The sequence below is a fragment of the Plecotus auritus genome (assembly GCF_963455305.1).
Source record: "Plecotus auritus genome assembly, chromosome: 7".
NCBI lineage: Eukaryota > Metazoa > Chordata > Mammalia > Chiroptera > Vespertilionidae > Plecotus > Plecotus auritus.
In genome coordinates, this window is record NC_137774.1 from 125,374,000 (window position 1) to 125,390,655 (window position 16,656).

Genomic DNA, 16,656 nt, shown 5'->3' on the forward strand with positions numbered 1-16,656 from the left:
GTATTAATCATGAAAAACATGTATCTTACACAACCCATTCCTATGTCACATATTCTCAAACCACTCAGAAGAATTGCAGATCTTTCTCTCTCTCTCTCTCTCTCTCTCTCTCTCTCTCTCTCTCTCTCTCTCTCTCTTCCGCCCCCCTTCCCCATTAACAGTTTGTGAGTTACTTCGCTATGTCATCCATTATATTCTGACCTGAATTTCACGTCTGATGTGCTTTTATTATCACCTGATTAAAATTTTAACTTTAGCAGAGTCCTTGTTTTTTTTCATCCTAATATGCCTTAGGAGCAGGCACAGTCTTTCTCTGGACTCCCTAAGTAACTTCTAGTAACCGATAGTAGAATCCAAATTATAAATGAGAGCAAAATAATGGTTAGTTAACTCTTTCACATAGATAAGTATGCTTACAATTTATCCAAAGTTTAAATTATTTTAATCATTAAAATACCTGTATAAGGAAGTGGGCCCCATTTTGAAGGAATGCATCATTCCTTATTGGTAATTTTGTAGTGACTTGGGTTTTTTGTTCTGGAAAAATGAGGCTATTTCTCCTGGATATATTTAAGATGCCATCTTTTGCTCGCAAAGGGTCCACAGCTCCGGCCGGAATATAAAGTGCAGAATAAAACATCCTCACATCTCCTTTAGTTCCTCCTAATCTTGAAAAACTCAAGGATAAATATCGTTCTCCTGGGCTGCTTTCAATCTTCTGGTTTTCCATAGGAAAAAATGTTATCAGGCCATAAACATCATCACTATCCTGAATGTAGAACAAAAGCTGAGGATAAAGGAATAAAATATTAAAACGCATAATTCTCACACCCAAGATTACCAAGCTGTTTATTTTCTAGGCTATTCTGATTTTTAATATTTCCTTTTATGTCATATCTAAAACTGATCACTTCTTATATGTACTAGAGTAAAAGATGAGACAAAAACAGATCTGAAAACCTTCCCAATTTATAGATTGTTGAATTTTTTAAGACTAAACTTTTTATTTACAGGAGGGACAACCTTGACCAAGCGAAGCAATCATCATTTCCAAAACCAATGTTCTTCCTGTCACCTCAAAGTACACATAAATGAGACCTGTGTGATCAATTCTTTGGCTCTTCTACAACACAGAAATAACAAGTAAAGTATAACAAGAGACCTACCTCTGCTGGTTCACTCACTTCTGCACCTCCCCGTATTGTATGAGGCAGAATCTGCAGTAGGTAAGCTTCTGCCTCTTCTGGAAGATCATCATCAACGACAGTAAGAGGAATGGATGCCAACATCTGCCCTTGTGCAAAATGGAGAACTCCAGAACTTGGTCCAATATCCGCTGTTACCGGTGAGGGATCACTGCTATTCCGTGTCAACACCCAGTTCACTGAAATATTCCCATGGGTGCCGCCATTTCTAACCACGGTAATATTTTCAAATCTAGAATTTTTAAAAAGAAATATATACAGTCACACAATCCACTCTAGTTCCCTTAGATGGACTATTCTACTATAAAGTTGGCCATCAGATACAGTTAAAAACAGAATCCATACATAAAGAATGATTGTTTTTAATATGAAGGATTTGATATGTAGATATGTCCTAGGAAACAGGTATAGTAGGAATTCACTTGAATATTTAAATCATTCCCAAAGTAGGAGAGAAAATAGTGAGACCATGGGGGAGGAAATGACACATACTTTCAAGAGCTCGGCATTGTGTCCAACACCACAAACATTAAATCTTGGAATAATATAATAAAATGACTGTAGAAATAGGTTTAAAATAAACCATACCTTGATGTTGTATCTTCATCAATTACAACTGTCCTTTCAAACAAGACACTGTTGAAAGAGAGGACTCCATAAGGTTTGTCATTTGGCTTAATGGTGACTTGTACAACAGAAGGGCTTACTAGCACAGCATCTCCCTTTAAGGTATCTTTTAGTAACACAACATGAAACGATTCAGCAATCTCTGGTACGGTGTCATCAACTATTTGAAAATTCAGGTACGATTCATGAACAAAAGGTGGAAAAACAATAGTTGTGTTTGGCTGAAGATCAATGAAGTCTATATTTTGCTGGGCATGTGCTGTTGAATTCCCAGTTACAATAGCATAACTGATTGAAACTTCATATTCATCAGATCCAACTGGATATCCACTGTCATTTTTTCCACGAACCACTGGAATTATGAGAATGTGATCTTCTTCAGGTACCAAATAAATGCTCTGCATGAATCTCACCGGACTATCATTTTTCTTAATGATGATCTCAACTGAGCTCCTAGAAGTGTTAATCTCAGCTCCTCCTTCCACACTTTTAAGTTGAATCAAAAATATTTCATCATTTTCTGGTACCTGTCAAAGAAATATTAATTGTGGCAAAAACATCAATAACTAAAACACCTGCAAAGAAACCAAAGTGTAAAAAGTCACTATGTTCCAATACAATTACATAAAAATTAAAAATATTTAACTGAAGGGAGCCTATAGAAAGGCTTGTTTCATGTCCACTTACTAAAATATTTTCTAAAAGTAAATAACATTTTAGATAGGGAAGGAAAAGTCCATAAGGCAATGGTGTGAGCAGATAATGAACTATAGGTATAAAGTCTTTCAACCTTGATCTATCTTTAGATAACTCTAAAGATTTGACAGTAAAATGAACATATATTCTTAGTAGTTTTATCAGACCTAGTAGGGTCAAAAGCAACAGTCAATGTCAAAAAATATCTAAGAATCCAGAAAACTATATTAAAAATCACATGCCAATTATTAGTTTTCAACCACGTGATTTATTCTTGTTTCTTTATAAAGAGTTTCTACTATACCAATTATATGATTTCCAAAATACACATCATGCCTCTCTGGCGAATAAGCTATAAGAGTCACTACTGTGGAAAATGTTGACATTGTTAAAATTAAAATATATACTCTGTGTATATTTTTTGTAACTGCATGGAAATTTTAGGGATAATTTCCACTGTGCTATTTGAGCTTTCCTTCACTATAAATTCTATTTTATGAATAAATGTGAAAAAATATATCTTTTTACCTCGATCAATAGCAATCAATGAAAGAGGTAAAGCTATTTATCACAGAAAATAAAATATGACTTGATTGATGATCTTTTTTCCCCAACTTTATTGAGGATGATTGACAAATACAATTATATTTAAAGTGTGCAATGTGATGATTTTATATATACATATATTGCCAAATGATTACCAAGATCAAGATAATTAACCCATCCATCACCTCGAATAGTTAACTCTTATGTGTATGTGGTGAGAATGCTTAAGGTCTACTATCAGCAACTTTCAAGTATACAATACCATAATTATTAACTATCATCACCATGTTGCACATTAGATCCTTAGAAGGGCTTTTACATTTACAATTAAAATGTATAGTTAATTATTGCCCCAAATTATAACATTTTTACTGTTCCAGGATCTAAAAGCAAAACGTTTCTGTTAACTTCCAGAATACAAACTAGTTATACTGCTACCTAATATTTCATCTATTTCAAGAGAAACACTCTTTTCTAATAATGTTTTCTTTTTTTTCTTTCTTTCTTCTCTTGGAACTTGTGATTTGGTTTCATAACTTTTTTGTAGGAAGGTAGAGGGATGATTATAAATTCCCAGCTATTCCCTCTTTTTCCTGCTGGCAATACTAAGATTTTTTAAAGTTAAAAGTCATGGTTTCCCTTCTTTAGCTCATGGAGGATATACTTGCACATTATCATTCAAACTCATTCTTTCTTTAGCAGTCATATATCTCAATCCTTGGTAACTTCAATGTGAAATGTAAAAATAACTAAAGCCTTCCTCTGAATGTGAACATTTAAAATGCCAAAACAAAAGAATATCAACTATAGTAAAAATTTCTTTGCATTTATAGTAAAATATTTATGCTGGGTAAATAGTACTGTACCTGATCAAAACTGAAATCACTAATAAAATCAATCATAAACATTTACAAAATGCTTAGATTTTTGTGGTTGACAATTATATTCAGGTTCATCAGCTTTTAGATACACAGTACAACTTAATATAAAATAAATAAGGGAATACTAACAAGACATATTCCAAAAGAGCTTTTTATAGTTAAAGTATGACTGGCACAATATACTAACTTTACATAGGACTGTGTTCTTGAATATTTTCAAATACTGAACACAATTTAATCTTTGACATAATATTCTCTAATATGTCTATAACACAGAGCCCTTGTCCCATTTAAACATGTCACATTATCCCACCTCATCATCAAGCACTGTCAGGTTATAAACTACTATTGCTATGCCCGGGGGAAAGGAGATGTTTCCTTTAACAGGACTCAAATCTTCTTCCGGTGGATTTGGGCCACCCTCTACCTGCAAAGAAATACATATAAAATAGTTCACAAGAGTAAAAAAGCATTATTGTGATGTCAGCTGACAAAAATCTGGTTTATTTTAAAACTAGTAGCCTTACGCATGAATCCGTGTGCCAGTAGCTCGCTGCCACCCTCCTGTAGCTCCCTCCACCCCTCTCACCCCCCCCTCATAGCTTGCTGCCCTGCCCCCTCCTGTAGCTCTTCGCCACCTGCTTGTAGCTCGCTGCCCCACCCTCCTGCTGATCAGTGATCCAGTCAGTACGTGGTCAGTTGTTACACTTCACGGCGTAACGACCATTTGCATATTACATCTTTATTATATAGGATGTTTTGCAAGAATTATACTAATCAAATGTAAGTCTGCCCTTCAAATTAACAATCAAGACCTGTAATTATAGATCTCGACTATTATTACATTAAACTACATAGTGTCTAAGAGCTTTCTCTTTTAGCCCAACCACTGTATTAAACCTGAGGAAAAAAACTTGTATTTTTCTTGAGAGGAAGTTATTCAAAATTAGTAAATTCTCTTAAGTAATGGAATCAAATACCAATTCCACCAGGGACTATGCAAGGTATTTAACAACTCTATGCAGCCTTTTCCTCATCTTTCAAATGAGCATAATAATTTATAACAGGCTAAATGTGAAGATTTAATAAAATCATTCCTTTTGAAAAGTATTTATTAAGTACTCTGTGCCTGACCTCTTTTAGGTAGTAAGTATACAGCAGTGAACAAGGCAAACTCCCAAACCACCAGGACCTTACATTTGATGAAAAAGAACAAATAATAAAGGTGTATGTGTCAGATGAAGATAAGGATTGTGGAGAAAAAATTTAAAAGGGCATGAGAGAGACTGAGTTCTAGAAAGAGTTGTTGTTTACATGCAGTGAAAAGAGCATTAGAGTAAAGCACTAGAACAGTATATAGAAATATTAAGTGCTCCACAAATGTAAGCTGTAACTATTTCAACTAAATAAAAGAGTTAAGAGCCAATAAAATAACTTCAGACATCCACAGCAAAGTTGAAAACACTGTAACTGATGATGCCATGTCCTTTCTACAATTTTTCACATTTTTCCCATATTTATTATCAGAAAAAAATTTCAAGAATGTATTATCTAAGTGCATATTCCTAAGCACATTAAATATTGCTTAAGGCTTCTTCTGTAGAACTCGAAAGACTACTGCATATTTAACACGTTAAGCACCCAGCCTGTTTTGTCTTCAGGACGGAAAGTATAGTCAGTCACCGGTGACTGGGCGCTTAACATGTTAATTAGTATTGCCTATGTTTTTCATGCATTAATGCCTGATGCCAGTTTATTTTCTTATGTCATTAACACAACCACCATACGATGTAGGACTCCACAAGCACAAGTAAAACTCTTCTATGCTTCAGTAGAATTATGTTACATAAATCAAATTATCCATTTTATTGATGTTATAATTATTAATGAAGATATAAACTGGTATCAAGACTGCTTTTCAAGGTGTTAATGTTTGAAAATAGCATATGATCATGTTTTGGGTTTTATAAAAAATTAGTTGAAGCTTTAAATATGTATCTTATAGAACGGCAATATGATGACATAATGGTGAGCATGTGGTCAGTAAGCAATAAAATGGAATGGTTACAGCCAGCACCAGAATAAATACACCTCACCCACAGCCTATCTTATTCAAGTCAAATGCTATAATATCTACAGACCTCCACAGTGGAGTGCATCTACTTTTAACACCATCCCTTAAGTGCATTTTTTAAAATAGAAAATGTAGATGGGGAAGACTACATATTAAATAACTTTGTATAATTCTAAGTGATCCATGGGCACTTAAAAATTTTATATCCTTGAAAAAGTTTATCATAAAGGTTCTATAAATTTTATAGAATTAACATTATTATTACTATTCTATTTTGTGGTTAAATGATACATTGTGATCCATGTAAGCACAGTATAGTCAAGTAACAAGGAAAACATTTTTATATTAACCATGAAATTTATCAGATAATGAAAGTATTTAATTTCATTTTTATTAAGGGTCTCACTCATTTGTGGAATATAAGGGTCATATTTCTTATACAAAGAACCTTGATTTTTAAAATTATAGCTATCTGGTATGAACTCTAAAATGTTACCACAATTTTTTCAGAGTAAACATACCTCAAAAGTCACAGTGACCATTCCATAGGTTCCTTTTTCTCTGATGAGAGTCAGAGGCACAGACTCGTTTCTGCCCCTGGGCTCCCGCACTGAGATTGAGGGAGGCTACAGGGAAGAGCAAAGACAATCAGGCGCTGAGCAGAGGTAGGACCAAAGCTACAAACTGTTCCCTTAGAAATACTGCATTTCTTCAGACAAATCCATCCACACTGTACTCTTAAGGATGTGGTATTACCTAGCATCAAATAACTGCAGCTAATAACGGTACTTAAATGGTTTAAAATAGGAACATAAAACTTATCATGCAAACAATGTTGGTTTTTAACTGGTTCTCACATCCACTAGCTGTTCCACTGAGGAATCCTAACGATTATCTACTCAAAAGATGGCAAATTCAAATGCTCACAGGGGATCACAAAAATGAGTTTCACCTCCAGACCAGGGTAGCTCACTGGTACAATCACTCGGCCTTGCTCCCAACCACTATTTCCCTCATTGGTCAGCTGGCCATTGAAAAACAGACAAGTGCTAATGACTTTTTTCAGAACGTGATTACTGAGCAAAAGAAAGAGCCAGGACGTCAAATGTTGAAAGGTGCTGGCTTGGCTGGCTGAAACTCGGCATAGACGAGGAGGAGGAGGGAAGCGGCCAGGTGCACACTAACTAGGCAGTGGCGCCCATCTCCCCAGAGGGCTCTAAGTTTCAGTATCCCATCTATAAATGGGGTAGGAATGCCTGTCACGAAGGGTTATGATGAGGTTTCAATGAGATCATTCACATCAAGTGCTTATCCTAGTATGTGACACACAGTGAAGGTTCAGTAAACGTTGGCAGTTACTATTATTATCATTAATGTTATCTTCATATCAATATAATCATGATCTATGCTGGGAACCAAAGTCAGCCTATTTAGCAACTACTGTGAGCTTAACAGTTATTTAGTTTAATTTTAGTCTTGCAGGGCAGCTACCCAGTGAGAGACCACAGAGTCATGGAACTGGGACCAAAGCTAGAAACAAGAATATCATGACCAATTATTAAAAAATTACACTATTATCTAGCAACCACAAGATAATCAAGTTGTAACCATACCATATTAAATGAAATAATTCCAAATGCATTGTCATTTGATAATATTGTCACAGTAACAGTCCGTGGCCATCCAAGCTTCACATTTGCTGAAGGTTTCTTAAAAAAAAATAAATACATAAATAAATAAAATAAATAATTTAAAAATAAGAGGAAAAAATAATCATTTTAACAGAATTTCTGTCTTTAAGTAATTATTAAGAATGTGAATAAAAATACAAGAATACTTTTAATGCACAGATTAAAAAAATACATTTAAATTCAGTCAACATGGCAAAAAATTCCCAGCAAGAATTCTTGAAAAAAGTTTTGGAAATAATTAATCACTATTAAAATATAAATCATTATAATTATAAGTAATCACTGGCTAGTAATATTATATGTATTATAATTACTCTAATGTCATTACTGATGTGTCAGAGAAGCAGTATGAAATTCTATTCAAATATAATTATTTTTCTTATACTTAGAAGGTGCTGAAATTTGATAATTAGTTATTCCACAAATCAGAGTCAAATTTAAAATAAAATATTAAGCCCTAGCTGGTTTGGCTCAGTGGATAGAGCATCAGCCTTCGGACTGAAGGGTCCCGGGTTCGATTCTGATCAGGGACACATGTCTGGGTTGCAGGCTCAATCCCCAGTGCGGGGCATGCAGAAGGCAGCCAGTCATTGATTCTCTCTCTTCATTGATGTTTCTATCTCTCTCTCCCTTTCCCTTCTTTTCTTAAATCAATAAAAATATATTTAAAAATAATAATAATAAAATATTAAAACAACTTTTCTAATAAATGTAAGATCTGTCTGCAACATTTCTCATTATTCAACAACAGCATACAAGAATATAAAAAAAAGACTGTACAAAAGCAAAACCTGAGTGTTTCAAGTATCATTTTCAGGAAAAGTTAATCATACCAATATAATAAAAAAAATTCTCAACGCCCTTTAGAAAAATTAACTACAGCATTGTTAGTAGTCATTGCCTCAACCTAACAGATGAACCCATAAAGGACAATTAAACCTTAAGCTATTAAAGCATTTTTCCCAGAGATACTCCGAATTTATTCAAAGGCATTGGGACCTCCCACTTCCATGCCTGCTTTTTTTGTATCCTTCTCCTTTGAACTCAGAAGTCACGGTCATTTTTTGTGCATCTGGTAGCAGGGAAAGGATAAAAGAGAAAAGGGCCAAATGAAAGACAAGGTTTTCTTGAGCATCTGTCATGGAAATTCCTAAAGAAGCTGAATGGATCCAAAAACTAGCTGTAGGATCTGCTAAAGATTTTCTGAGGAATAACCAGACAGTGGAATTGCTAAAAAGGTTTTCAGTTCTAGCTTCTATGAAAACTACAACTTATCAGCTAAATTGGCTGATCTCTAGAGAAATAGGTTTGTAAGCATTACAAGATTTTTATGAGTTTAAGTTTTGGGTGAGGAGGGTTTACCTGTAATGTTAAGTGAAAAATAAAAGTCTCATCAGGCTCTGGTAAGTCATCATCACATACTGCTATGTACACTGTCCTATTTGTTTCTCCAGCAGGTATAAAAGCTGCAGCATATGTGTCAAAGAAGTCCCCAGTGTCTTCTCCATACAGCTATCAAATGTAAAATATAGACAGTGCTTACATAGCGCAGTGTTAGGACAAGGAAAACTGACACCAACTGGAGCAATCAACAGGGAAAAGCATGAATCATCAAGTGACACTATATTTTTTGTGTTTTTTTTTTTTGTTTTTTTTTTTTTTTTATCGTCTAAAGTTTTACATATGTCTCCTTTCTCCCCCGGTTGACCCCTCTTCCCCTCCGCAGCCATTCCCACCTCAGGCAAGCCCTCCCGCCCCAGTGAAGTGACACTATATTTACAGATAAGATGTACAAAGGAAAATATTTAACAACCAGTAGTCACCTTAAAAAGACATTATAAAAAGAAATGATGCTACATAAAAACATTTGCTTATGCTCTGGAAAGTAAAGAAATCACTACGTAGAAAAGTAATAATAACTATAAGGGAAAGTATGATGTAAATGTTTTTTCTCTGCCTCTTGATTGACCGGAAGTGAATTACAGTAAACCTAACAAGACAAACTGCAGTTAAAACTCTCCCAGAGAAGGGTTGAAAGTAGCCTGTCAAAATATATTAGAAAAATTAATTCTGCCGAAACCGGTTTGGCTCAGTGGATAGAGCGTCGGCCTGCGGACTGAAGGGTCCCGGGTTCGATTCCGGTCAGGGGCATGTGCCTTGGTTGCGGGCACATCCCCAGTGGGAGGTGTGCAGGAGGCAGCTGATCAATGTTTCTCTCTCATCGATGTTTCTAGCTCTCTATCCCTCTCCCTTCCTCTCTGTGGAATATCAATAAAATATATTTTTTAAAAAAAATTAATTCTTTTCCCTATCAGTTTCAAAGAAACTGCTCTTTCCAAAACTTTCAACATGAAATTTTATTTATATTTTCCCATAGCTCCAATATAGACCCAATTCTTTTAGCATTCCAAACATATTAGTCATTATAAGCTTTTCCTTAACTTTTTAAGACCTCATTCTGTAATATCAGCATTGCTAATAAGATTCTCAAGAGAGCAGTAATTATGAAATTATAAAGTAGCAGCTTCTTGTGCAAATCTAAATGAGATTTCTTTTGTTAAATAGGTCAAAATGAATAACATCACTACTAGAAAATAAACTATGATTTAATACAAAGAAAAAGTAAAGGACATGTACAGGCAAATTTTAGCCTAGCTCTAGTTTTCGTTTATAATAAAGTTTTAAACACTTGATCCAAGTAAGTTTCAAAGGGTTGGGGAAAAGTTGTTCTAATAATTTAATATAAAAAAATGGCACAGTCATTTAGAAAATAATATCAAGAGCCACTGAAACAAAGCGGGAAACACACTAATTGAACCCAAAAAATCATTTAACAATCCAAAATATGCAAAAATCTGCCCAGCTGGTGTGGCTCAGTGGTTGAGCATCGACCCATGAACCAGGAGGTTGTGGTTCGATCCCAGTCAGGGCTCATGCCTGAGTTGCAGGCTCAATACCCAAAGGAGGGTGTGCAGGAGGCAGCTGATCAAAGATTATCTCTCATCATTGATGTTTCTATCTTTCTTTCTCCCTCTCACTTCCTCTCTGAAATCAATAAAACATATATTTTAAAAAAAACAAAAATCAATATGTATTTAATAGTTTCATTAAAGCAACATTTATAACAACACAAATCAACAGCAACCTCAATGAAAAATAGTTGAGGAATGATTGGGAAATGATGACACCACTATCAAGAAAAGCTGATAAAATAATAGACCAACCTGAAAAATGTATTAAAATACAAGCAAAATTATATGTAGAAGATTATCAAGTATAGTATATACTCAAACAAAAAATTGACTCAATAAATATATACATATATGTAATAAATTAAAAAGTAGAAACAATGCACAAAAGTATAGTACAAGTTTGCTGCATATGTAGTTTTTCTCTTTGTCTCTCTTCACATTGTTTCAGAATGTGATCATATAACCTACTGCTTAAAAACTTACTTTGGAAAACAAAACTCTTAAGCATTTTAAGCCTCAAATATAATAATATCCTTAGAGGTCATATGGCAGTACTTTCTGGTTAAACATAAACCCAACATGCACACTCAATCCATCCAATAATCAAACCGTGTGTAAGAGTTTAACAAATTCTACCTAATTTCAACATATGCTGACCTACCTAATTTCTCCTAAAAAAAAAAAAAAGAGAGAGAGAGAGAGAGCTCTGACATAAACTAAAGATTTTTTAATTGCTTTTTTTCTACTTTTAAATATTTCATATATTTACTAAAGCCACCTGACAATAGATAGTATTTCCAAGCAGAGACAACTAGAATCCAAATTACCCAAAATAAAGTATTCTTTTACTTAGAAATACTTATTGATATTTTTGTTTTATTTGTTTTAAAATAAACATGAACATTTTAAAATAATCAGTCTATATCTTTTTTTTTCAGTCTGTATCTTTAAAATACTATTATTGACAAACACACACGCCACTTTGTAGCACTCCATAAACCTGTGTAAATGGAACAGTGTATATGCAAATCATTTATCATGATCAAACTACTCAGAATCTCAAACAGTTAAAAAAATTCTTGTCATGGAAACTAAGAAATTTAATATATATTTCAGTAAGAACAGAATTACAATCATTTCTTACCGATACAATTGCTGTGACATTTGCTGGCTCTCCTATCCTTTCGATGACAAGACGAATAACTGTTGTACTTGTTTCATTAACTACAAATTCTGTTTGTCCAGCAAACCTTATTTCTGTTTCTCCAAACACAAAAGGTATGAATAAAGCTGAAAGAAGATTTACGAATAAAGATGTAGAGGGCATCCCTATGGGAGAAAAAAAATTGTTCACAAAACATGTCTAATACATTTTCATTTGACTGTGTTGTCTACAAATATAAACAGTGAAGAGTTAGATAGTAAGCCACTAAGACATAAATACAGCAAATATTAAGCCATCCAATTCAAATATGTGATCACAGAAATAAATTAAAAATCACAAACTCTTCTATGGTTCCTTTTACTATCCATAACTATGTTTTATTCTTTATCTTATATATCAAGATAATTATAACTAACCTTAAACTTACTTATCAAATTTAGTTTATTAAAAAAATGACCCTCCAGCCCTAGCTGGTTTGGCTCAGTTAATAGAGCATTGGCCTGCAGACTGAAGAGTCCCAGGTTCGATTCCCGGCCACAGATATATATCTCAGTTACAGGCTCCATCCCAGCCCTGGTCAGAGTTCATGTGGAAGGCAACCAATTGATTTGTCTGTCTCTCTCACATTGATGTTTCTCCCTCTGTCTCTTCACCCCCCCTCCACTCTCTCTAAAAATCAATGGGAAAATATCCTTGGGTGAAGATTAACAATAACAACAAAAATGACCTTCCAATTTATTCTAAGAAAAACATAAGTAGCAACATGAAAACTTAATTAAAGCACATCTTCCCCCCAAATGAAACTAAAATACAAGCAAAAACTAAAAAATGACTGAATGGATCAATAATCCTAATGTAGTGGTCGGCAAACCGCAGCTCACGAGCCACATGCAGCTCTTTGGCCCCTTGAGTGTGGCTCTTCCACAAAATACCACGTGCGGGCGTGCACGTACAGTGTGATTGAAACTTCGTGGCCCATGCACAGAAGTTGGTTTTCGGCTCTCAAAAGAAATTTCAATCGTTGTACTGTTGATATTTGGCTCTGTTGACTAATGAGTTTGCCGACCCCTGTCCTAATGGAACTTACTCATCTATTTATTTGATCAAGTAAATATGAGAGAACTCTTGAAACACGTATATAAAGCAGTTTAAACTTAAACTCTATAAATAAATTGATTTCTTTGTTGTATCTACTTTTTCCTTAAATTTGTCTTATTTGAGTCTGCTTTTTAAAAGTTTTTAGTTATTGCAAGTAAATGCTAATCCTTTCAAAAAAACTCAAATTTCTCCCATTTTACCAACTAAAATACTAATACAACTTCCATGCTGCTTTAAAAATAAGCAAATTTGGCAAAGTGTTCATTTCCATAACTTCCATTGTTTTCTTCTTACTACAATGTGCATGTTTGTGAGTCATCAATATTGTTCCTACTTTCAGCACGGTGTGGCTCAAGTGCTTTCAAAAGCACAACAGTGTAGTGGCCTCTTGAAAAGCACTGCTGTTTTGTAATGTAGATGTACCTCCAAAAATGTGAACCATTTATCTCACGGATCATTAAGATTCCACTGGATTATGTGATCAGTCACACGAACATAACAAGTTCATGCATTTTAAAGGGGAGTTGTATTCCGAACTCTAAGTATAAGCCAAAAATGCTTCCTATTAATCTTTTTTTAATTTAAATTCTTTATTGTTTAAAATATTACATGAGTCTCCTTTTTCCCCCATTGACCTCTCACCAGCCGCTCCCACCCCCCTACTGACTGTGTCCATTGGTTATGCTGATATGCAACTTTCTATTAATCTTTACCTTAGTCAAGAGATAATTAAATTTTTATGTATGTGGTTATTTCCACGTGGCAATACATGGCTTTATATTTAGGAACCACGAAATAAGTTAGTTTTTGACATATGTTAAGGTTTAAATGAAATTTTCTCAGTCAAGTATATTCAAAACATTGCAGTCTGAGATTGCTTAATGTCTCACATGCTTATGGCAGCAAAATCCATAGACAGAGTTGCAGGGTTCAGATGGAGTCCAGGAAAGAGACAGGCCAATAGGGACAGAGGTTCTGGAGAACTAGGTCACTTTTTACACTGTGCCTTCTCTCTAAGAAAGCCTGACATGGGCTATGGGGCTGGGAAGAAATAAAATAGGTCTCCCTTACCAGCTGCAAACTCCTCCTTGACTTCTAAGCCAGGAACATTTACAGAAAGAAAGGAAATGGAAAATATGAGAAAGAGAAGGAAAAAGGCAAAACCTGGGTGAGACAGGCAATTGGGAGGAGTTCTAAAGACAACTGAAGAAGATTTTTTGAGGAATTCTAGAGCCAGAATGGTTTCACACCTCACTTATGACAAACAGTGAAAAAGAAATGAACTAGAAGGATCAACTTTGGTCTATTGTGATTTTTGGAAGAAAAATCTCAATTCCTTGAACATGAGATGCGATAGAACCTTGAGCTGAGAGAAATAAGATACCTGAAAAAGTTCTAAGTGAGAAAAGACTAAAAGTGAGTTACAGCATGAAAAAGGGAAACCATGAATAACTGGGAATATAAATTCTCCAAATTTGTCCTGCATAAGAATAAATTTAGACCTTTGTCAAAATTCTTATTCTCACACCCAGAAATTCAGATCCAGTGAGTTTAGGGTGGGGCCTAGGAATCTCCACTTAACAGGCAATCTAGTTGATTCTAATGCAACTGAACCTTGGGATACACATTGAAATACACTGTCCCAGAGTATGAGGAAGAGTGTAGCTTTAAGTTAACTACTGAATTTTTCAATGCAATATGCTTGAACTTCCTGTAGACTTCCTCATATATTTTTCTACATATTACTATATTGCATTTTAAGACTCCATATATCCTATAGGAAATTTATAATGACCTACAGATAGTAATCAGAACAGCAAATGCTTATATAGTGTTGTCCTAGGTATTGTATACATAATAACACATTTAAACTCTGTGAAGAAGGTACTAAAATTAACCCTATTTACAGATGAAGAAACTAAGAAAAACAGATGAACACATACAGTCTTATTTAGTTAAGTAAGCGGCTAGGCAGGATTTGAACCCCAGAGTCCACCTTTAGACTCTACCCAATAACCACACTATATTGCCTCTTACATTTTATTCATACAAATCATACATATCCTTCATGAATAATATAGATTTATGCTCTACATTTCAAAGAATTCAAATCTTTTAAACTCATGCACAATAATCAAAACTCCTTAAAACTGCATAATTATGAGTCTCCTAAAAGTTTGCACCTTATTATTCTGATAAACGTTACAATTATTTAACTGAAGCTAGTTCTCTTGACTACTTTAAATATTTAACAGCATCTGTTAATGTCAGGACCAATGAGTTAAAATGGTGTGTTCTTGCAGTTTCCCAAGCAATTAGAGCTCCAAGATCTTGTGGTTAAGTCAGTAAATTTATTTTAAATTGGGGTACATCAGTGAGTTCTGGGACTATACAAAATGAACAGACAAGCATGATTGGAAAAGCCTCAAATTCAGTGACATCACTGATAATTGAATCTCCTCTGCTTTCATCCTTTCAACCTTAAGAAACGTTGTTGAGGCAAAGCTGGCATTCAATGGAAATTAAAAGATGAAGAAAAAGCTTTGAAGGTGAAGTTCCCACTGGAAAACAGGCATAATTATATAAACGCCAAACAGTTTCTATTTCAGAATAACTAGGGAAATTTTCCTCTATCATAATAAAAATCTACTATTTGGAACTCTATTAAATTCAGAAGACTAGGTATTAGTAACTGACATAAATACTTAAATCTTATATCTGTTTCAGGTCACTTTTTCTCTCATTGGATTTAATAAAAGTTTTGCAGGACCCATCAGGCCACTTATTTTAAACCTCTATAAAATAAATTTCAAACTATATTTAAAAATTATAATATGCTTAATTCATATTCTGTCACAATTGTGAAAGAATAATTTTGGCAGTACTGTGTCATTCTTCTGCTCTGTAATGCATGATATTCCAATACTCTAGCCCTCTAATTTCCAACTAGCATCCATGTTCTCCTCACACCTCCACCTCTTGCTCAGTATGATTCAAATGAAATAAAAAGTGTCCCTGATAATAGATCCTTTATCTCTTAATAGATCTCTTATTTTGTTCAAGCAATATGAGATGTAGGTTACTTTCTTACTTCTTACTTCCTGAATTATACCATGAAATTCTGACAGAGTCCTAATAGCATGTATGCACAGTCTTAGGTTCTTGGATTCTAGTAATCATATTCAGCCTACCCAACAAGTTACCATTCTGGGGGGGAAAAATTAAAATTAAGAATATATTAGAATAGCTCCTACAATACAAATTGGTTGCTTTCAGAAGGGCAGCTTACATTTCAGTATAATATTTGTATAATTAGCACCTACTCTACATGTGCAACACCCTGTGCTAATATTCAAGGACACAAAGACCCATAAGATATGGTCCTTGGCTCCAACATATTCACAGGGATGGGCCAATCAAAGTCAACAAGACATAATTCTGAGACTTTTGCTTAAACAAAATAATGCAGATTCCCTCTACCGCTGGGTTCAGGATAGTGTTGATTACGGCCAGTTTCCTCCAAAATCTGGAAATAAAGCCATTGCAACCATAAAGAGCTAAGAGGTGGAGAAAAGTCAAGTCTTAATAATCAAGTTTAGGTTCCTGAATACAGCTTTACACTGGCCTTTCAGTTACTGAGGAAATAAATTACGTTTTTTGCTATAGTCAGTTTGGGTTGCACTTGCAACATCAATATTTAT

At 34.4% G+C, this 16,656-nt stretch overlaps 1 protein-coding gene across 1 annotated transcript in view; it reads right to left on the reverse strand.

Moving 5' to 3' along the window:
- ADGRV1 (adhesion G protein-coupled receptor V1) overlaps window positions 1-12,019 on the reverse strand; it is a gene marked incomplete at its 5' end in the record, with an annotated part of 472,861 nt that extends 460,842 nt beyond the window's left edge. The window contains 8 exons of the mRNA XM_080679158.1: window positions 458-787; window positions 1,167-1,437; window positions 1,794-2,359; window positions 4,269-4,382; window positions 6,551-6,655; window positions 7,643-7,738; window positions 9,083-9,232; window positions 11,837-12,019. Coding sequence (XP_080535284.1) covers window positions 458-787; window positions 1,167-1,437; window positions 1,794-2,359; window positions 4,269-4,382; window positions 6,551-6,655; window positions 7,643-7,738; window positions 9,083-9,232; window positions 11,837-12,019 — 1,815 coding nt within the window. The remainder of the gene's footprint in view (window positions 1-457; window positions 788-1,166; window positions 1,438-1,793; window positions 2,360-4,268; window positions 4,383-6,550; window positions 6,656-7,642; window positions 7,739-9,082; window positions 9,233-11,836) is intronic.
- Window positions 12,020-16,656: the final 4,637 nt, after the last annotated feature.